Raw genomic sequence first — 22,174 nt, 5'->3', positions numbered from 1 at the left:
AATGGATTAGTCTCATTTAGTCCTGGGAAATGTGCAGGCAAATGTAACATCTGGGGCTGTATCACACACATGCATGTTTAGTGCCTGACAAGTCAAAATGGAGTAGGCCTACTGCCAGCAACCCAATTAAAAAAAGATAGTCACACAATATTGGTTTGTGAGCCTGTTGAGTCTCACTGTTATGTAGTCTAGGTGAAGTCTTTGAATGGAATTGAAGTAGGCTAGGCTATGCAATTATTTTAAATGTTGATGAGTAGCCTAACTTTCTTATTCCTGTAACTATGATAAGCTGATTGTGGTGCTTTAAAATGGAGAGGAAAGCCCCCCACATATGGGGTCTAACATGGCAGTTGTCAAAATAGAGTCAATATTCATTATTAAGTAGGCATCACAGGGGGTCACTCCCGTCATGTGAGTCCGGGGATACCCGGGGCACACAAAGGCAGTGCATGAAGTGGTCAGTGTAATCTCATCCTAACTTACCAACCTTGACTGATGGACACACAATGATAGACCTTTACGTTATTGAAGGATTTTTACCCCAAGCTTACGTGCGTGTCAAGCTGACAGGGAAAAATACAGAGCAAAAACGTGGGGAAAAAGATTGTGTTGTCAATGATTTGTTTTCTCAACCATTTCAAAACACGTAGACGAGCGTTCAGGGTGCAAATTACACACTGCATAATGAAACTAAAACCTCACCGCAAACTGAATGAAAACTGAAAGACTTTCCGTTTGCATAAATGTGTGTATAAAAATAAACGTCAACCCTGATTGGCCGTGCGCTGCAGTATCACCAAACGTCCTCCTCGTGGCGTCTACTCGCTCTACAATACGAGCAGGCGCGCGACAGGCAATAAACCTCTTTATTTACTCTCTCTCAGGAGAATCCGGTGTGTGCGTGCGTGCCCATGTGAAGAAGAAACTCAAGACTCACCGCTACACGGTAGCCAAGCGTCTTCGTTTTCTTCTGAAACAATGGATATGAAAGACTCCGGCAGCGTTATTTTGACAGCTTACCATTCATTCACGCCTTCAAGGATACATTTGGTGGACGAGAACTATGCAGCACCTCTGTCTCCAAGACATGCTCTTTTCGGCAGGTAAGTTAGTTTCAGAAACTTCGGAGCTCACGTGTAAAGGCGACTTCTCCTCCTCCGGTGTTTTTGAAACATTTTGCCCAACCATCATCGATTCAGTACAGTTATCACAACCCACAATATTTCACAATGAAAATAATTTACCCAGCAAATGTTTTGATGGAGTGTGCGAAACGTTGCGTATGATTTTAGTTGAGGTGTATGGAATTAATGCCGTGATTACAATAGGTCTAGCATATTTTAGCCAATTTACTGTAAGCACATAATAGAACAGACAGGTCTGTATTATTTGACATTTTAGGTGGTGTAACAAGAAAATAAAAATAGGCTGTTTTTGAAACCAAACAAGGCAATAAATATTATTATTATTATTCCTCCTAATGATCTTAACAAATGATCCTCCTAATGATAACTGTTAAGTACTGTATAGGTATATATACTTGAACATATAACCTTGTTTAACATAGCACTAACACTGTCTTCATAATGCACCAGGATGGTCAGTCTTAAAGTTGTCAGTGGAGGCAAATCCTAATATCGTATGGCACCCCAGAGAGTGTAGGGGGCATGAACAGCTGTTGGCAGTCTTTGCTCATACAGATTCTGTGTCAACTGCAAACATGCATTACAAATGGTGGTGTTGTCTAATGATTCTTGACAGTGCAGAAAATACAGTCTAATTTCTAAATGTTAAATTAGTCTGACCACATAGTAAATTGTGAATAGTTTCACAGGTCTATTTTCTCAACACGTGAAATAGACTGGGGCTTCTGACTGGTTGTGTTTAACTGTAAATTCGTCTAAATGTGGTTTCACATTGTTTTACAATCTCTGGCAGGCTGCTCTCCCCATTTGCACCGTGGAATGCTTATAAACAGAGCTGTGTTTGTTGCTTGCTGGAGCTTTGAATTGTGCACATAATGGTAAATTGTGATTGAAAGCCCTGGAAAGCCTCTGCACAAATACATCCTCTCAGCCGGCCGCAGTTCCTCCTCTCTCACACACACGCAGATCTCGTTGGTCACGCTCACCCATAGCGGATCTAAACCTACTTCCATTTCAGATATTGATGGATGGCTCTGCTCTGGTTGCAGCAGCAGCCACCTGAATGATTTGACAACATCTGTTAGGACACCCCTACACCCCCACACTCTCTTCTTCCTGTGCCCCCCCCCCCTGACCCCCTTGACCACCCCTTACCAATCCTCCAAAATTTGGCTGTGGTTCTCTCTATTGCTTCATCAGGATGGAAAGCCTGGAACCTGCCAGGGTCAGCCAGAGACAGGGGAGCCAGCTGAACCCGACGCGGTACGGCAAAGAGTTGGCGCGGCCAAGGCCATTAACTCTTAAAATATTTACATTATGCGTGAGACAGAGAGGCAGCTTACCCTTGGGGTATTTTAAGCTTCCCCCAAGTGCTTCAGTCATCTGTCCATTGAGCTCCTTCATCTTGTTTTGATTTATCTTACAGCCTAAAAAAGACCTCCTAGGCAGAATGTTTTTTCTTTGCATTTAGGAACATGTGGTTAATTTGACAAAGAGATTAGTACATCATACATTGATAGCTTAGAGAAAATACAGAAAACTGTGACAGATGTATGGGATATTCTGCGCAAATAGGCAATGTTTTGACTTTTGGTACAAGGTTGAAGGAGATTAACCATGAAAGGGCCAAACGTCTCCCCTTTCCTCTGGATGTAGTGTAAATAATAATCCTAAAAGTATTCTCCTTCTTTTGAACCTTTCTTTTGAGTTCGCATCTCACAAGTCTGGGCCCAGGCTTTAATCATGGAGACAAATTATTATTTTCAAGCTCAATAGAAAGAGATTCTGAGAAAAGCAGTAATTTGGCACGTGACATGAAAAGGGCTCGGTGGTTGTGGCCCATTCTAACCAAGTCTGGCCTGGTAGAGCGAATGGAAAAGTGCTGTAGGTCGCAGATAAGCTTGGATTGGACACACTGGAGAGAGACGTGAGCTGGTGTGCAAGTCTCCACGGGTCAATTTCTCAGCTGACATTACTCCACCTACCAGGCTAGAGGTCAAGCCTGTGCCTGTGTGTGTGTGTGTGTGTGTGTGTGTGTGTGTGTGTGTGTGTGTGGGGGGGGGGTGAGTGTGTGCATGCATGTGTAAGCCTTGACATCCTGAGGTGGCGCATGGGGTCCGACCGTTTTGGGTCGGGGCAGGATTACTCTCTAAACTCCCAACCCTCCCACACCACCCTACTGCTCCCCATTGGGTTTTGTCTGGCACACAAAAGCTAACCCAGGTGCTCCGGTGTCTGCTACTGAATGCGGCTTTTGTAGCGCGTGAAGGACAGCGATCCACTGGCTTTTGACCGGCTGTGTGCACTCATTAGCACTATCAATGACTTCTGGGTCCTTCGGCACAAAGCACATCCACAATGGACAGCAGCAGTGGGCACACCCGTGCTTCTGCACGCTGCTTGTTTACAGAGACGGGAAAGCAGAGTGCTGTATGTCACCCCTGACAATGATAAACCCACTATTTACATCTCCTATTTGTTTCTGAATTGCACCAGTGCTAATTTGTTATAATCCATCAATTCATCATTTCTCAACAGTGTTGTTCTACATGTCAAAATGCCCAGTGTTTGTTATACTTCCACATGCAAGTGGGGATTTTGTATGACAATAACATTTTGAGGACGCTTAACTTTTTTTCTCTCTCTCTCTCTGGAGGAAATGCCACCGGTTAGTTCTACATTCTGTCACTTCATTCATGTTTTGATATGCCTCTCTGACAACCAGCAACCCATTGTTGTGCTCTCCTGTGACACGTGGAGAACTGGTGACCTATTTGAGTCTCCTGATAGGCAGCTAAACTATAACAGTCAAGTAGATGTCAAGAAGGGACCTGGACTCATTATTTTCGTTAGAGTAAGCCTCCAGGGTTAGCAAAAGCTGTAAAGATCACTGCCAGGGTCAGGGCCATGGTTGGAACAGGTTCCTAAAACCACATGTCATATAAACCACCAAGCAAAGCTGGCTCCCTCTGAGCAGAAGATAGGAGGAGACTGCTCTGAGTAGTTTGGAAGACTTACAGAAAATTAGAGCAATGGCGCTTTGTAAAAATGTGAATCACTGTTAAGAACCCAGTGTGTCAGTGTGTTCAGTTTCCATTCATGACGATAGCGGCTTAATCTTCTGGGTCTGTATGACTCAGGTTTCATTAGGCATATGCAAAAAACGGCGCAGATAACAGAATTGATCTACAAACACTTACACAAATATTTCTGACCGCAAATTAAAATATTGTTCAGGTGACAGGGAAGCGGATGTTGATGACTTCACAAGAATAGCATGATATTTTCACTGTGGCTTTCCAGCCATGCAGTCGGACTGCATTCCTCATGCTGCAGGTAGAGAGACACTCACACGGAGATCGCTCATAGCACAGCTGATTTGCAGAAAGGGTAGAACCTTGGGACGACACCGCCTTGACCTTCTCCTTTCCAACACGAGTTGAAGAGACTTTTACATGCCCAGGTAATTAAAATATCATGTTATTCTTTGTCAGTCTCCCACATCCCATATATAGATGGCTTATTGGAGAGTACTTTGTTGTTGAAGTGCCCCTGTAGATAAGGTAAACACGAGTGGTCGCCTGAGAAGTGATTTAACATGTGGTGCTGTCAAGTATTGACGGATCGGTTACAGTTTTACTGCCTTAAGAAATACCATGAAGGTTCAACATTGACAGCTGAATCTATGCAGTCTTGATTCGCTGTACAGATTGTGTTGTCATTTACATTTTCATTTACACGTCAACATAACTGGTTTTCAGCCTGTCACCTACAGTATGGTCATGCACTTACCTTCTGAGCAAGTGTGTAAATGTGTCCCAAACTTGAGTGTGTACCATTTCCCATCTATTGCATGTCTTTATGTACGTGGAAGCAAATTGATAACTGACTACCCATTAAATAAGTAAAAGAAGAAAGAGCTGTGTGAGGTGTTTCATATCTGACATGTTAGCTGTTTGGTAAAGTGTGCCTACGGGTTGTGTGCTAAACAGTTTAAATTTAAATTGGAAATGATGATGAGGAGGAGTGTGTGTGGAAGGTTACTATAGTAGGCATTCTTAGACTATCCCTAAATTGAATGTGTTGAGCATTACACTTTGCATTATTATGTATATGGTTTACATACAGTGTATTACGTTTGGGAAGAATTGATGTCCTCCTATAGTATTGAGTCTCTCACTATTACAAGATACATTTGTGTACATTCAGCTTGCTCTCCCCATGAATGGCTCTCTTATAAAGATCATGCAACAGCCATTAGATTAGTGAATGAATTCCCTGAGACAGACAAATTAAATGACTAAATGTGGTATGCAGTACTTGTGTAGAATAGTGCTGACATAACATTAATATCATATGTTGTGGCCTCCAACAGCAGGAAAGATGCATATGTGGTATTTTGCTTGAGTTGTCTATTGTCTCTGCTGAAGCTACAGCATGACAGTCATGGGTTTTGTCATATGTCTCTATGTAATACTTTTGCCTGGAAACAATGTAATTGAACCTGTATAAGATTGGGCTTCGCCCCAGAGAACTTTGGATTTGCTGCTGGAACTTGTCGTGATTTTCACTGTCCGTGATTAAATATGGCCTTTTCACTCCTGCCTGTGATGCCTTGTGGTTAAGATTTTTTACCACATTACCTTTCCTGTTTACTGGCAGAACAAAAGAGACAGAGAAAATAAAGCTCTGCAAGACAAGAATGTTTTTTAGCACTTGCCATCCATGATCGATCTCTGAAGGTATTTTTGATGGGTCATCGTGAGCTATACTGTAGCTATTCTCTAATAAGAGTCGGGTGGAGATGTCTATACATTGTTTTGAGCTGTGTGTCTTAGCGGGACTGTGGGGGGTTATTGTTAAAGGGGATGTGTGAAGAGGTCAGTGAGAGGCAAGTGGGGGTGGAAGAGAAGTTTGCTTATTTTGGCTCGTGGGCTTATTTTGGTCATGATAACACACACATACCAAGCCCAGAGAGATTGATGGTCTTTGAATAGGTCTGCGCGAGAAAGGTTGTGTTGCTATAAGTATTTTTCTTTTGTAGAAGATCGGATATACACACACTACATCTGCAGATGTGCACTAGTGACCATAACCACATAACCCAGTTCATATATGCGAGTTATGTTCCTTCTCTTCTGGTTAGGTCACTATGCTAATCAAGAGATGTTGCCAGAGTCTGATGCAATTGGGCAAAAGTATGAGGTTTCAGTTTACTTTAACCCTCCAGAGATAGTCCTGTCGGGCAGGCGGGGGAAATTGCATTATATGTATATATTATATTTTTTATCGAGTTAGCCAACTCTGTTTGCCTTTCCTTTGTGGACAGTCTCTGTTAGTTTTTAAAAGGGTCAGTGTAAGGTCTTGCCTATTTGGAGTTTCTCCTACTCTCATATTTTAGTTCCATTGAAAACTGTTATTGTTGAATGTGGGGAATGTGTGTGTGTGTGTGTCTATGTTTTATATGTGTGTGTGTTTTACGTGTGTGTGTGTGTGTGTGTGCATGTGTATTTTATATGTGTGTGTGTGCATGTGTATTTTATATGTGTGTGTGTGCATGTGTATTTTATGTGTGTGTGTGTGTGTATGTGTCCAGTGGGGATTACTTTCCTGTCTATGTTATCTTTGCGAGCCTCTGATAGGCCTCTGTAAGGGTGGCACGGCTAAGTGCTTTTCCGAAGAGGCACTCGCTCTCCCCCTTACATCATCAAGCCCGGTGAAAAACATTCCTATCGTATTCATTAGTCAGTAACTACTTGTTGTTGTTGTTGTGAATCATGGAGCATCCACCTCCCATTTTCTCCTATCGATCATCATACTGACCATCCTGTAACCGAAGTCATAAATCACAAAGCCTTTATTTGACACACGCCAGGCGCCCAGTATCACTAAAGGCAAAACAGGAAGTATCCAAAGCGGCCTAGTTCCCCCTCCGTAATTTTATCAAGCCATTCTTGTTTTCTCATAATGAGCTTCAAGCTGTGCATCAGCAAGTACTCTAACTCTTCCCCTCTCTGTTTTTAGTGAAAGAGTGGCCTCTTGTGATGCACCAGCAGAGATGGGTGTGCTGCTAATGTCTCAATGTCTGGAAACCACCCCTTGAGCGTGAGCGTAATTTAGTTGTCATTGTGGCCCGTGTTTGAAAGGACAGGCCACTGAGATGCTGGCCACTGACAACAGCCACAAGCCAACTGTTAAAGAGGCCAGTGTCAGTGGGCAGGCGGTGACTTCACCACAAGTGAGTCGAGGGGCAGTTCAAAATACTCGCAATAAATGAAGTTACTAATCACTGGCTGACGAATGCACCACAGGCTCTTCAGTCATGTCATGGGCAGCATTTGTCATGGTTAAGCTCGGAGTTCATTCTGCCCTACATTACTATTACCAGAAAGGCTCTTTTATTATGAAGCAGCTCTTAAATATCAAGTCAACTCTCATCTCCTGCTCATGTTTCCCCAGCATATTCACGCCCATCTTAATCAGCCCAATTAATGTCCTTTAGTGGCAATCTCACACTCTCCCTTTGCACTAGTATTGATCTCCCTGGGAGGACGTCATGTTGTTAATGTGCAAAGGTGCTTTTAACGGGAGACGGCCAGGCCCCAGTGAGAGAGAGAGAGAGAGAGAGAGAACCGCATACTGCTGAGTCGGCACCGCTACCCGGCCATAATGGCCACCACAGATGCGTGGGGAGGGAGGCCTCAGGGCTGCCCACAGGCTAAAAATAGAAGATCTGCGTGGGACCTGTGACTCCAGTATGGTGGTGGGGCAAGTGGTGGCCCTTCACCCAACAAGGGCCTTTTGTGTGTGTGTGTGTAGTGTGTGTGTGTGTGTGTGTGTGTGTGTGTGGGGGTTTAGGTAGGAAGTTTAATGACTCACAGAAGCCACAGCATAATTGCTTAAGGAAACCACTATTGAGATTATTCTCCAACACTCGCTGGCCTCTTAATGGTTTGCAATGTAATATGCATCCATGTGTAGGCCTATGTTTAAATGGAGTTGTTTTTTATGGGCAATAGTCAATAGTGAATGTCGTCATATGGATTGAGTCACTTTCGTTTACACTGATTTGTTGTATCCTGTCCATGGGAAAGGTGGTTTATTTGCAGAATGGAAAGCCAGATGTCTCACCTCTGTCTCTCTCATTGAATAATTGGGTGTAAGATGCTTTCTGACACAATTTCTGCCTGTCTTAAGTCTCAAGGGCAGATTTCAGTGTAGGCAGCACAAAAAAAAAACTTTTGCCAAACATCTGAGTCAACATTTTACAGGATGAGCTACAGTCAGCAGTCTGGCACGAAGCCTTTTCTCTCCCAAACAGCCACTCATGCATTTGCCCATTTTAATCAATATAAAAAATGGAAAATGTTTTAGTCGATTGACTCAGAGGCCTGCTGGCATCACTTGTCATGGTGCGATCCAGTTTTCTAGCATCTGAAACGTCAAAGGTGGCTGTTAAACTAAATAATAGACGCTCATGGAAAAAAAAAAAAAAAAAAAACTGGCAGAACTTTTCCGGCACTTCTATGGCACCATGGTCCGGCAGTGTTTACATTCTTAAAGGAATTAGGTCATGATTGGAGGATCCCTCCAGATTCTCCTCGTATTACAGCCACTTCGCAGGAGCCCTTCTCTGTACGCACATGTTTCCAGTTTAGCTGCCATCTCCGCTGACCTACATATGTTGTTTCGGGGGCCTGTAACTGCTGCAGCCTGTGTGCCTAGACCCCCAAACATCACTCTGAGCCGGAGGAGAAGAAACATCACTAGTCACTTGTCTCATGTGTTGCCCGTTTTTTTTCTCTCGCTTCGCTACATTCTGATTACCATCTTCTGGCTTATTACAAGTTGCGATCTGAAGCCAAATCCATCACACACATGCCAAAAGAAAGTCTGTTTTCAATTTCAGACAAAACCCTGTTGCGCTGTGTACACTCCATTCTTTCAAGAATAAATCACGGCGCTGCCAAGTAGTGACAGGGCTTTTTTCCCTTTTTAAAGAACAGAGGTACACATAATAAGAACTGTAATATCTATTCCATCCAAAACCTTCACCAAGCAGAGACTGGTTGCAGAGCTGGGGTGGAAGAGTTTTGTATGATAGAATACGGATGCTTACATGAAAATGGCATTAAGGCTGAACTATACTTTGTTTTCATATGGTGTTTATTCAGATCTCAATGTGTTTTGGGGGTTTTGATTTAATTACATGAGGTGATTGTTTGTGTTTTAAAAAAAAAAAAAAAAAAACAAGAAGTGGTGAAGTGTGTGTTTTTGGTGATTTACGGCGCACATCTGGTTCGAGTTTACCCAAATTAGTCTCCATTTTGGGAGCGGTCTCTCCACAGCACCCTCCATCCCCCACAGAGAGCGACAGAGGGGTCAAGCGATAGTAGAGCAGAGACGGTGACCGCTAAATAAGCCCTGAGGACGAAAGAAGACAGGAGTAGTGAAATGGGGGGGAAAAGAGAGAGAAAGACAAAGATGTTTGAAAACACTATGGAGGGAGTGAGAGAAAGAGTAGGTACATGTAGGGGGTTGAGCGAAATGAAAGAGGGAGTGAGTGGGTGAGACAGAGGGATAGGAAGAACCGATGAAGGGAGGGAAGGAGGGAGGAGAGCATAGAGAGGGGGTAGAGAGTGAAGGAGTGAGGGTGGGAGGGGAGAGAGAGGGCTCTGGACATTCACTGTGTCTGTGCTGAGCTGAGCTGAGCTGTGTGTGAGGGAGTGCGGAGAGCTGTGCGGAGAGCTGTGCGTTGCCTCCTGCAGCGAGGGATGTGTGGCAGAGGCATGTGGGAGGAGAGATGAGTCTGGGTTTCCACACGGAGCTCATGAGCTGGCCAGAGGATATCCTGAGATTTAGGGGGCCAGTTAACCTCTCTCTCTCTTTCTCTCTCTCTCTCTCTCTTTTTCTCTCTCTCTCCCTCTCTCTCATTCTCTCTCTCTCTGTCGGACTTTGTTAATACTGTGGGCACCTCAGAGATCTCCACAGACAGACACTGGCCCCTTTGCTGCTTCTCCTCAGCTGAATGAAGCACTGAAAGGTAATCTAGGTTTTATTCTTCAGACTTTTTCACAGACTGGCTTGTGTGTGTGTGTGTGTGTGTGTGGCATGCCATGCTATAGTCAGCTGAAGAGGAGACTGATAGAGAAAGGTTGGAATCAAATCAGCTCAATGGGCATGCACTCAATATTGCTTTTTGATGTAAAGCGGTGTTATAATGTGTGCAATAGGAGGTCTTGGATATTATGCTTTGTATCTGTTTGAAGTCAGTCCTATGCATGACTTTTGATGGAAAGATGTTTTACTCTTCAGTTGCAGTCTTTGTGCTGATGAAAGCTTTTGCTCTCATGGCCCAGTGAGCTGTATATTCTCTGTTCTTTAATTCTGACCATGACTCACAGGAAGCTGGCTTCAAAGCAAGTGCATAGCACCAGAGTGTGGTCATTCTCAGTCTTGTTTGTTTTATTCGCGTTCCTTTTTGCCAACCAACTTTCTCTTTACTTGCTCTGTTTTTCTTCAAGTTGCTTTTCTCTGTGTAGTTGAGTTGAGTTTTTTTTCTCAAAAGGACATTTGTCACTGTAACCTAGTCGGTCAAGTGAAAGAACGTGTGTGGAAATAACGGTGTGTCATACATTTCATACAGTATACCTTCATAGGTTTCTGTTTGCAGCCGATAAGTGTTGCCTCCTTCTAAATATAGGCTATTTAGGGTTCTCACATCTATGCTTATCAATGATGACTCATAGTTTTATTGCACTTAGGTTTCCCTCACCAAGATGCATTTGTATTGCATGTCCATGTGTGTAACTTTCTGAAGGGCCAACAATGCATTCTGATTAAATTGAAAGGAATTAATGAGCTGATGCCCTACCCTTGTTGGTGACGTAGGTGTATTTGGGTTTCTGTTCTCGTTACGGTTGTGTGCATTTGAAAGTGAGAGTTTGGTGAGGGCTGTTGTTCTTCATTCAGCTGCTTCGTGTTGCCTTCTTATTGTCTGGATTCAAGTTTTTTTTGTAGTTACCACTTGGGCATCTGAATGAAACCCCTACTAGGGTGTGTGTGTGTGTGTGTGTGTGTGTGTGTGTGTGTGTTTGTTCTTTTGTGTGTGTGTGTGTGTGTTCATGTCTTTATGTCTTACTCTCTGTCTTTCTCTCTCTCTCTCTCTCCCCCCCTTCTCTCTCTCTTTCTCTCTGTGTGTGTGTGTGGGTGCCTGTGTTCGTGACCGTGTGTGGCCCCTTAGCCAATTACAACATAGTTGAGATGCACATTGTCTCTGCAATCTCTCAGAGGATATCTGTAGTAATGGTGTGTATAGGGGCCAGATGACACATCTGATGTAGATTAGATAAAAGCTCTGTTTGGCCATTGAAAGAGTGTTCGGGACCATGGGCATTAGAAACAGGAAGTGAGGTCATCAAACAGGACTGGTTTAGCTCATCCTGGCTTTCTAAGATAAGATACGGTATGTGGGTGTTGCAGCAGTGGTCTGCTCTGAAAGAGGAGTGCATCATTCCCGTGTGTGTGTGTGTGTGTGTGTGTGCGCGTATTGTGTCTGCATGAACGTGTGTAGTAGTTGTCATTAAACTGCTTCTTCAACTGGCTGACTGTTCCACTGTGACTGCACACAGTAGATGTGTTTGGTTACTGTGTTTGGTTGCACATTAAACAAATACACAAGAATTAATGCCTGACCTGCTTTTTTTTTTAGGTAGTAGTCACGAAAGAGTTCACTGTTTGATTTGTAGAAAGATATGGCAACAGTTCAAATCCTCTGTCATATTCAGTCACAAGAAGTGAGATTCTCTCAGGACTTGGCTTTTGAGGAAGTATATTTGTCTCATGTCTTCTAACCTTAGCCGTCTGAGCTCGGGAGTGCTAGCTGACTGCTTTGTGCATCCCAGGGGGAGTGGAGGCCATTAAAACAAAGTTCCGCTCTTAACACAATCCTCCTTCCCACAATGCATTGCTCTAATCAATAACATCCCTAAGTGAGACCCTTGTTCTTGCTTCCTGGCGTTGAGACAGAGTAATGCTAGCTGCACTCTATCCTCTAGTCTGTCCTTATCAATATTTGAATACAGAGTCTGGATTGGGCTTCATGTTGTAGTAGGTTATCGAATAAGACCAGTGCTACCGCAGTGACTACCCAGTGCCCGCACGCACGAACGCACGAGCGCATGTACGCACACACACTCCATAGGTGTTAGTAAGCCTAAATGCTTAATAAGCAGATTTAGCCACAGCAGCTGCGTGCGAGATCATTTTACAGAATAGGGGAAAACCCTCTTAACCTCCCCGCCACCCTCTCTTCTCTCCAGTCATCCTGCCAGCTGCCTGCGAAGAGATAAGAGTGACAGTCCCACCTTCTCCTCCACTCCTTTTCTCCTTCATGTTATTCTACCTCTTCCTCCTTGTCATGTAACCCAGCTAGTCTTTGCGGTTGTGTTCGGAGTCCAGCTAGCGTTAGCGCTAGCCCAGGCCAGCGCTTCCTCGTCACTGTGGTGATAAACAGACCACATGAAGGTGACACTGGCCCCAACTGGTCATAAATCTGCCCCGAAATGAAAGGGGCCTGTGATATCAGCAGGGCTTCCTTGTAATTAGAGGGCTATAATTGGAGCCAGGCGTCTTCTGGCAGAGCCTCTGTGGGAAAAGGGGAAGAGATGGACAGGCAATGGAGTTTACATGGTCTGGTCTAGTGTGTTTGTGTGTGTGAGTGTGTGTGTGTGTGTCAGAGAGAGAGAGACAAGGAGAGAGAGAGTGTGTGTGGTGGTTGTTTGTAAAATGGGAAAGTTAGTTATAAACATTAGAGCTTGGAAATGCTCCTAAAATGAGTCTCTTTATATGATGGTTCCAGTGGTCACATGATATGTACAATCTACAATGCCATTGAGTTCATAGAGTGTGATGAGGGCTACGCACGTGACACAGGTCCCCTTCAGTCCTGTTCTGCCAGTTGGGTTTTACCCTCTGAAGGTGTTGTGTTGTGTTTGAAATGTTTGCTCTGTTCATTGGTGCATGCCATGCATTATTGTAATCTAACATTTCCGTATTAAGGTTATGTGCTGTGTTCATTTTCATGAAAAGGTTTGTTATTGGCTGGAAAAGCCAGAATGATCAGTTCTTAGGAAGACTTTAGGAACATGCTTTCCTTGCCAGTGCTACCGCATACGTTATTTCTCTCACGCTTTCACTCTCTCTCTCCCATGTTGTCCACTCTCTATATCTCTCTCACACTCACTCACTCACTCTGGTACTACACACATCTCTCTCTCCCGCACTCACTCACTCACTCACTCTGGTACTACATACATCTATCTCTTTCTCTCTCTCTCTCTCTTTCTCTCTCTCTCTCTCTCACTCACTCACTCATTCACTCTGGTACTACATACATCTATCTCTTTCTCTCTCTCTTTCTCTCTCTCTCACTCACTCACTCACTCACTCACTCACTCACTCACTCACTCACTCACTCACTCACTCACTCACTCACTCACTGACCCACTCCTCTCCTCCCTCTCGTAGGAAAGTCCAGTACCAGGGGCTAAGCAGGATGAGCTCTGTGGGGGCGATGCCACCCGAGCGCTCCCCGTCCCGAGACTCGCAGGACTCCATGGAGGACTACTGGAGCGAGGTCAAGAACATCCAAGAGGACTGCCAGGGCAGCGGAGAGGAGGCCATGGAGAGGGGCAGCATCGACGGTAAGGGACTTCTTCAGAAAGACGGGACAATGCACTTTAGTTATTTCTTCAACTGTGTCCACCATACTGATGGCTACAGAGGCTGAAAGAACCTCTTCATGAAAGAACTTTGTTTTTGTTCTCATGTTCTGATTTCACTTCAGAACTCTGTAGCGACTGTTGTATTAAGATCATATGCTAAACTGTGAAGAACCCTTTTCAGTGCTGTGGAACTGAAAAGTTTCATAAAGAGTATCAAAGGAGCAGGAAAGGAAAGGAATGGACTTCTGTTTTCTGATTACAAAGATTACGTCGGAAGTGTTCTCAGCTATCTGTCTATCACTGTGAATGCTTTTAGATTGGCACATATCCATTTATCCTTATTGTTTTACATCCTATTTGTATTATGTCTTGCGTGTTCTTGGCCAGGGCTCACTTGGAAAAGAGACATTTTCTCAATGTGACTACATGATTAAAGAAAGCATAGAAATAAATAAATACATTTATACATAGATAGATGAATGCATAAACAAATAAAGAAATATATAAAAGAAATGGAAAATGTTTATATTTGGCTTGTAGAAGAACCCGTGAACATCTTTTTCACAATTGTGTGGAAAGTGGCTTGAATCTTTGATTTAGTGGGGCAGGGGGATTGTCTGAGATAAAAGAAGGTATTATATTTGGAACTGGGGCATTTGGATTGGCAAGGGAGATGAATTACTCGTAAAATAAGGTTAGATCTTTTGAAAGATTACCTATTGCTCCTTTCTGGTTTGGGAGTTAGGGGTTGCAGGTTCTTATTTTAGAAAGACCCAAATCCAGACCCAAATATGTCTGAACATGTATGATTTATGAGACCCAGGTTGTGCTTCTGGTCCTATTCACAGTGAATCTGATCAGTCTGCATAATAACTCACGATTTCTCCACCAATGTCATTCCAGAGGCAGAGCTGGAGGAGGCGTGGCTTCACGAAGCCGGCCTATCAACGCTTGTGTCCGGCGCGCTCGGGGAGGGTCCCGCCGAGGCCCTGCTGTCCACCCTGACGCGCTCGCAGACGGCCATGGTGAAGAAGCGGCTGGACAACTACACGCAGACCATGCGCAAGAGGAACAAGCAGCCCATGCGGCACGTGCGAGACGTGTTCAACACGCCAGACAGCTCGGTGAGCCAGAACCTCAGTGCCCAGTGACGGCAACACCTGCCACTCACAAAATGTACAGTCAGTGTGGGAGGTTTCACAAAGATGTGCCCTTGAACTACATACAAAAGGGGGCTTGTAGTTCAAGGGCACAAAGAGTGACTCATCCGATACCAAAACCATTCCATACTGCCGCAGACGTCGCAGTTGTTTGCCTTTGGAATGTTTTGACACTGCTGCATCATCACATTTCAACATATCTATTGCAGCGGATGCTGTGAGCAGACAGCCGTAGGGGAGCGGTGGGACTAGTTTAGATGCCTCAGCTGTGGGGAGGATCCCCCGAGGGGATGCTAGAGTGGCCTTTTTATGCGCGCCACATTCCTGCATGCTGCGTCAGGCCCAGGACGGATGTGCTTCAGGTGCCGAAGTGTCGCCGCCTTTCAGTTTGACTCTCGTGCCGCTGGCAGACACGTGTTTTTTTTCTCTTTTTTTAAACGGTATGCGCAGAAATTTTGTGTGGGTGGGGTGGTGGTGTGTGTGTGTGTGTGTGTGTGTGTGTGTGTGTGTGTGTGTGTGTGTAAGCAGCCTCTCAGCTGCGGTGGCAGCTGCCACTGGTGGCCTCTAAAATAGGTTTGTCCCACTGACTTCAGCTGGAATGTGACAAGCTCACTGTATACTGTTGTTGAAGGGAGGGGGAGCGGCACAAGCTACTTCCTGACTGTTTGTTTTAAAAGACACACACACACACACACAGACACACACCATGCACATGTTGGCCGGATCTAATAACCGTGAATTATGTGTGGTGCTGCCCAGGGGCAGGTTTAGAGCAGGTAACCCAAGCTTTGTTTTGCTTCTTGCCCTGAGCCTGTGGTGGCTCCAGCAGACAGCGTAAATGGATTTGGATTATGGGAATGAAATGAAAACAGGCTCACAGTCCTCCGGATAGCTAGCTAGGGGCAAAGAGCCACATCATTCCCATTAGGAGGTACACTTATAGCAGCCTGGTTGAATGGCAGTCACCGTCCTTGTTGTGACAGTCTTGAGCTGCCTGTCCCCGTAGAAGAGTAGAAATGTCCAGTGTTGCTGTGGCTATAATCACATTTGTATCGAGGCATTAAGGCATAACTTGTTAATGCATAGGATCTTGCTACACATTAAAGTTGTTTATTTTCATCTGTTTATATTGAACATCTCACAACGACTGCTGTTGCTAGTGCATGTCATGTGCAAGTCTTGCTGCCTTCAGCTCTCTAACATGTCACTTGCCGTAGCAGGCATCAAGGTACCAGCTACAAACTTTGTTTCGGACAGCCTAGCAAGATAGTAACACGGAAAACCGTTGCCAGGATACCAGAAAGCAGAATAACGCTACGTTCAACTTCAGCAATAGCTGCTTACAATTAAGTAGAATTTTGGACACTGAAGGCAGCATGAAGGATACATCTACGTTACCTTCAAATTTCGGCAAAATGAAGGTATCTTAGAAGGCAGCATTTCATACAAATATTTGATTCAGACATGCCTTGATGCTTCGCTCCCCTGTTAAATATCTTTAAAAGCAGCAGTTTTTTTATTCCGTTTGGGATACAGCCATGGTTGGGCCACAGTTATGAATGAGATAATGTTGTGGCAGGAGATATGAAAGATGCCATTTGTGGTAGGGGCATGTTTGTAGTGATATGATGATGTCCATATGATGGTGTATTGAAGCCGATGCAACTGGAGTGAGATTTCCATATTTGAAGTGGTTCCTGGTATATATTCTGAGGATCATGCTCTCATAGCCTTGTTTTCATTAGTTTCCAGAGGTAACTTTCAACTTCAGTGGCAAACATAGAACTAGTAATGTCTCCCTCCTATACTGCATCTTAATCAGCAATTTGTTGTTTCAGATAAAATAGTTTATGAAATAATTAAATAATGCACCATTCTTTATAATATTAGTATGTATTCAGTTTCACACCATATCTGATTAAACACTGAAGACTGTAACAAATGTCTAAACAGGTCTGCTATGCCCTCCTGTGCTGCTGTGTTGAGATAAACAGAAAGTAGTGCATGCGGTGTCTGTGAGGCTGAGCTTTCTAGGCAGGCCAGCTCAGAGGGAGGGAGGGAGGGAGGGAGGGAGGGAGGCCTGGCTGGAGCCTGAGGGAGTGAGTCAGGGCCTCACAGCATGCCACCATGACTAACAGCCATCTGAGTGTGTGGGTCCTGCTCCGACACACACACACACACACACACACACACACTTACATACACACATGCATACACACATATAGTCTACTCACACAAACTTAGATTGCACACATACACGTACATATACACATACACACGCTCACACACATTCCCTGTGACCCTTGACGTATAGCGTCTCTCAATTAAGTATTACCACAGCAGAGAGTGCATAGCGTAGCACGGTGTAAGATGGTGTTTGAGAGGTTGGTGGCCAACAGCTGGGAAAAGTAATGAAACATGACACATGCCCAAGGCAGGCTGGATTTGAGCTCATTTAGGCAAGAGTGGCAGGACAGCAAATTGCTCATTGCTCATACTCGTTTTGCGAGGGCACTTATGGTTTCAGAGTAAAAGCTCTGAGTGTTTACAGTGGTTATATAGACAGCCCCCCTCCCTCCATCAGCGCTTCCAATGCCTGGGTGATGTTTATGCTGAGCAGAGGGCCTGGGGTCCAGTACTTTCAGTCAGCAGTGGACGACCGACTGAGCCATGCAGTTTGAATAAAAGCAATATAGACATGGACATATGGCTTTGTTTCACCTCTGCAGGCGCCTATTCAACAGCCCCCCCCCCCACACACACACACACACACCTCACCCCCGCTTCACACACATGCACACACACTCTCTCTCACCCTTGCTGTCAGCAAGTATACTGTAATGTATATATCCATATATGGGCACCGTGCCTGGAACGTGCAGAGTGTATGGGGGAAATAAAGGGAAGTTTGTTGTTGTAAATGTGGAGACTGACCTCCACTGTAGTCAGCTGTACGGAACAATAGGGCTTGTTCACGCCAGCGCTGAGCCTATTCACAGCGGCCCGAGACTGGATTCCAGTGAAGATTAGGTTCAGGGGTAGTGGGGTCAAAAAGAGAGATGAACAAAAGAAATCAAGCCAAATCAAACAAATCAGCATTGTGAAAAAGGGGGACGTTTATTGACTTTTAGTCAAATGCTCTCTGCTGTATCTTTGTGATCTGTTTGGTTAAAGATCTGTTTATCTCTCCCCCGCACTGTGCCTGTGTGAACAGAGCTCTGATCGCAGCTCTGTGGATGAGTTCATATAGAAAGCCACATTGCTGAATTGAATGGTGATTTTTCTACCTGCTTCTGTTTTGCAGCCAGTTGACCCGCTACCCCCACCTCTCTCCCCCAGTGGACAGATCGCTCCCAAACTGCCCCATCGGACACCTACTAGGGGTAAGAGTGGGAATTGCAGGCCTGACATTTTAGAGTGATGAGGGAAAACAATTGATTAGGAACATACTAGTCATTTGAGCTGTGTTTTTTGCTTGGTCTAAATGCAAATCTGCTCTTGATAAGGGCAAATTGGCCAAACTATTATCTCTTCATAATTCATATGCCATCATAGACTTTTTCAGTAAAGATTGTTAAATGTATACCAAACCTATAACATGCCATTGTCAATGTGTTAGTTCATTAAAGACTGTTACCTGTACATATGTGTCCCCCAGCAGTGCCCTCATCCCCGGTGTTCCAGTCAGCTGAAGAGACCTGTGTGTCCGAGTTTGACCCAGAGGAGTACATCTTGTCATTTGATGTGCCCTACTCAGACGCCGGGACTGGACATCGCAAAGGCAAAGGTTGCCAAGACTGCCAGAGGATCAGAAAAGATGACAAAGACCTGCCAGTGAGTTCTCATTCCAGCTTTACTCACCCATCACTGTGCATTTAGCATGTCTATTAAAAGAACCTTTTGATGTAGGGAGTTTATTAAAAGAACTTGTTTGTCATGTGTTTTCCAGGCTCATTCTTACACCAACAACCCCATAATCTTCTGTTTTTGTTTCAGACGTTTCAGATTGTCAAGCCCAAACTGGGCCTCACAAGGGTGTACGACTTGTCGTCGGAGGACATGAAGAAGATTGGCTACTTTGCCCTGATAGAGCTGACCACCTTCTACGATGGCCTGGGCATCGAGCTGAGGCGGAACCGCGTGGTGCGCAGCAAGACGCGAGGTGAGTGTGTGCGAGTGGGCCAGAGCGTTCACGCTGATTTTCCACACTAAATTTAGCTCTAGTATGAATATCGAGACGAGTTGTTGTTGTGAATAATTTCCCGCTCTCTCCACAGAAAGCGGCATATTTGGGGTTCCCCTGACGACCCTCCTGGAAAACGACCAGAAAAAACTCCCCGGCTCCCGGGTTCCTCTGGTGTTCAGAAAGGTACAGAAAATTGTTGAACATGTTTTTCAGTCTTCTTTTCGGTCCACCGGAAATTCCTGCTGTAACAACTTAATGACTCCCACTTTCGGGACGAAAACAAATCTCTTGGTCAGCGTTTGTTGGGGGTCAGTCGGCTCCTTGGCTTTTCCGCCACCTTGCTCAGCTACTCCCTCTATGTGATAGCTGCTATTATTTTGACCCTGCGTGGACCTCGTGACATTCCTGCCCGGCCTCTCCCAGAAGTTTCTGTCCCTGTCTCAGCATTTTTCTGCTGTGTGGGAGCTGCCTGGGATGGCCTTCAGTTCAGCAAAATACACAGTCTTGTGGGACTGATTGCCACTCGATTTCTGCTTTTACCCCTCGTGCTTTAAATGTGGTGTCTCCTGCGTTCAGGCTGAGCTGGGGCAGAGGTTGGTTTTGGTGTATGGTTTGTTAAAAGGTGTAGATGTCTGGCACGTGGTTACTGAGAGCCAGTTAAAGTGTGCCAGGGCCTACTGGAGGTAGAACAAAATTCTACTCATGTGGATATTCATCTTTGGCACCACTGACACCTGGCACATACACACAAGACTTCACAACGATTAACCCGAAGGGCTTCATACACCATGAGTTGACAGACAGGAGATAGAGGTGTACCAAGTAGGCCACCAGCCCAATAAAAACTATAAATAAGTGAGTGGGCAGTAGTTCAGTTGGTTAGAGAAGATATTAACAGAAAACGGCATAAATATCCAGGAAGTGACCCAAAGCTTAAAGTTTTGAGTTCTTAATTCCCCTCAAATTCCAGTTTAAACTGCTTGAAGGTTTTACTTCACCCCCTAAATGAAGATTAGTTAAATTACCAGCACTTTCCCCTTGCAGTGAATGCCTAAAGAAGATTTTTTCGGCCTAAAGCCCAACAACCACCCCATAAGCAAACATTTACCAGAAAACCTCTCCTACTGTTTCCACAAGCTCAGCTGACCAACAACAACAACAGCATGCCTGAGGAACAGAGAGGGGCATCTGTTATCTGTTGCTGGTGTTTAAAGGATTGAATGAAGCTCGGGGAGAAGGGGGGACTTTGACAGGGAGCTCAGAGGTTGAAGGAGATTGGGAAGCCACCGCTGCCGTTAGGGAGGCCAGGGCGCTTGAGCAAAAGCCTCGACGTCTGATTGGGTTATCTGGTTGGTGCAGATTAAGGAGCATCTATCTGCTGCTAAAGAGACAGGAATGCCAAAAGATCCCTTCACCCCAAATCACACACACACACACACACACACACACACACACACACACACACACACACACACACACACACACACACACACACACACCCGTGGCCAGCTGTGCTATCTCCAAGCTAAACAAGGGCCGCCTGAAGTCCGACGGCAACAAAACAAAGCAGTGAAATGCACACTGTTTATTCACAATGCTTTTCTCAGCTAATTAAACAAAGTTATTTGACTTGTGGTAAAATTCCAAAAAGGGTGAGCTCAGATGTTTTTAATTTAATCAATTTGGATTTATGAATCTATTTATGACCAAGCATAATTCTCCATTTTTGTCTGTTTCATGTTGTCTAGACTGAATTTTTTTTAGAAGTTACTGTAAAACAGCTTTCATACAAATTGAATATTTTCTTTATATATTAATCTTATCATATATTCTCTTTTTATTGCAATCAAATTGATGGAATTTATGAGATTTTAATGTATAGCTGGGTGATGTATACATTGATAAAACTATAATAATACTTTTTCCCTTTTTCTCTCCCTCTCTCTGTGTGTGTGTGTGTGTGTGTGTGTGTGTGTGTGTGTGTGTGTGTGTGTGTGTGTGTGTGTGTGTGTGTGTGTGTGTGTGTGTGTGTGTGTGTGTGTGTGTGTGTGTGCTTCACTTGCAGCTGCTGTCTAAGCTGGAGCAGACAGGCCTGCAAACGGAGGGGATTCTCCGAGTGCCAGGATCGGCTTCTAGAGTGAAGGTAAGATCAGGATTAACTCCACCACAAATCACACAAACACACACACACACACACATACACATCTCACCTCCCTGCATTCCTGCCCTTCTGAAAACAGAATCCTTGACTAAAGGCCTGCTAGACCTTGGCATTTTGAAGGCATCCGCGTCTCTTTATATCAGACATTTACATGTGCTCCTTCCCTGTCAGCCCAAACCTGACATTTATAGTTCTGACTAAATATAGCTCCCTTTGAGACTCATCCTGAGCTGCATAGCATGGGGCGTGACTGTAAGTTAAGAGTTATGAATTATGACACAGATGGCTATATGATGACACATTCATAACAGATGCTAAGGACTGGTGAGGATTTGCTGGTAGAGTCCCTTTATATGTCTTTAGCTGTCACCAGCCTTTTCATGGCATCCCTTTTCAAGCACATTTTTTGCACATTTCTCGTGCTGCTAAGCCGTATATGGACATGACAGAATGATTTAGAGCAGAACTTCCCATCACAGAGAGCCTCGTCGTTGGGTTCCACCATAAATTCCGTACCTGTTCAGTGTGAGTGGGAACTCCTGATTTAGGATTTCCCGTTACTGAAAGAGCCTCCCATCAGAATCCTAAACGCCTCCTATCTGGGCAGCACCCACCACACAGCACCCGGGTTTCAGGTTCCAGGCCTCTGGTCATCCTCCCTGTCCTGCCGTTAAAGAGGAGGCCTCTGGTTATCCTCCCTGTCCTGCCGTTAGAAAGGAGGCCTCTGGTTATCCTCCCTGTCCTGCCGTTAAAGAGGAGGCCAGAGCTGGAGGTAGTGGCCTGCTTTGATTTGTGTG

General features: G+C 44.7%; 1 protein-coding gene across 4 annotated transcripts in view; it reads left to right on the top strand.

The window, feature by feature from the left end:
• The first annotated feature begins 889 nt into the window (after nucleotides 1–889).
• The window catches only part of arhgap28 (Rho GTPase activating protein 28), a 29,007-nt gene continuing 7,722 nt past the window's right edge, over nucleotides 890–22,174 (top strand). The window contains exons 1-8 of one of the 4 annotated variants that reach the window (XM_048267201.1): nucleotides 890–1,103; nucleotides 13,674–13,849; nucleotides 14,774–14,994; nucleotides 18,335–18,413; nucleotides 18,692–18,864; nucleotides 19,027–19,192; nucleotides 19,308–19,399; nucleotides 21,282–21,359. In XM_048267201.1, coding sequence (XP_048123158.1) covers nucleotides 979–1,103; nucleotides 13,674–13,849; nucleotides 14,774–14,994; nucleotides 18,335–18,413; nucleotides 18,692–18,864; nucleotides 19,027–19,192; nucleotides 19,308–19,399; nucleotides 21,282–21,359 — 1,110 coding nt within the window. In that variant the 5' untranslated portion in view covers nucleotides 890–978. Of the gene's footprint in view, nucleotides 1,104–4,536; nucleotides 4,609–9,879; nucleotides 10,189–13,673; nucleotides 13,850–14,773; nucleotides 14,995–18,334; nucleotides 18,414–18,688; nucleotides 18,865–19,026; nucleotides 19,193–19,307; nucleotides 19,400–21,281; nucleotides 21,360–22,174 lie in introns of those variants that run through there. The other 3 variants (XM_048267200.1, XM_048267202.1, XM_048267203.1) reach the window with 3 other exon arrangements.

Source organism: Alosa alosa, chromosome 16, assembly GCF_017589495.1.
Source record: "Alosa alosa isolate M-15738 ecotype Scorff River chromosome 16, AALO_Geno_1.1, whole genome shotgun sequence".
Taxonomy (NCBI): domain Eukaryota; kingdom Metazoa; phylum Chordata; class Actinopteri; order Clupeiformes; family Clupeidae; genus Alosa; species Alosa alosa.
This window is presented reverse-complemented; position numbering and strand designations above follow the sequence as displayed.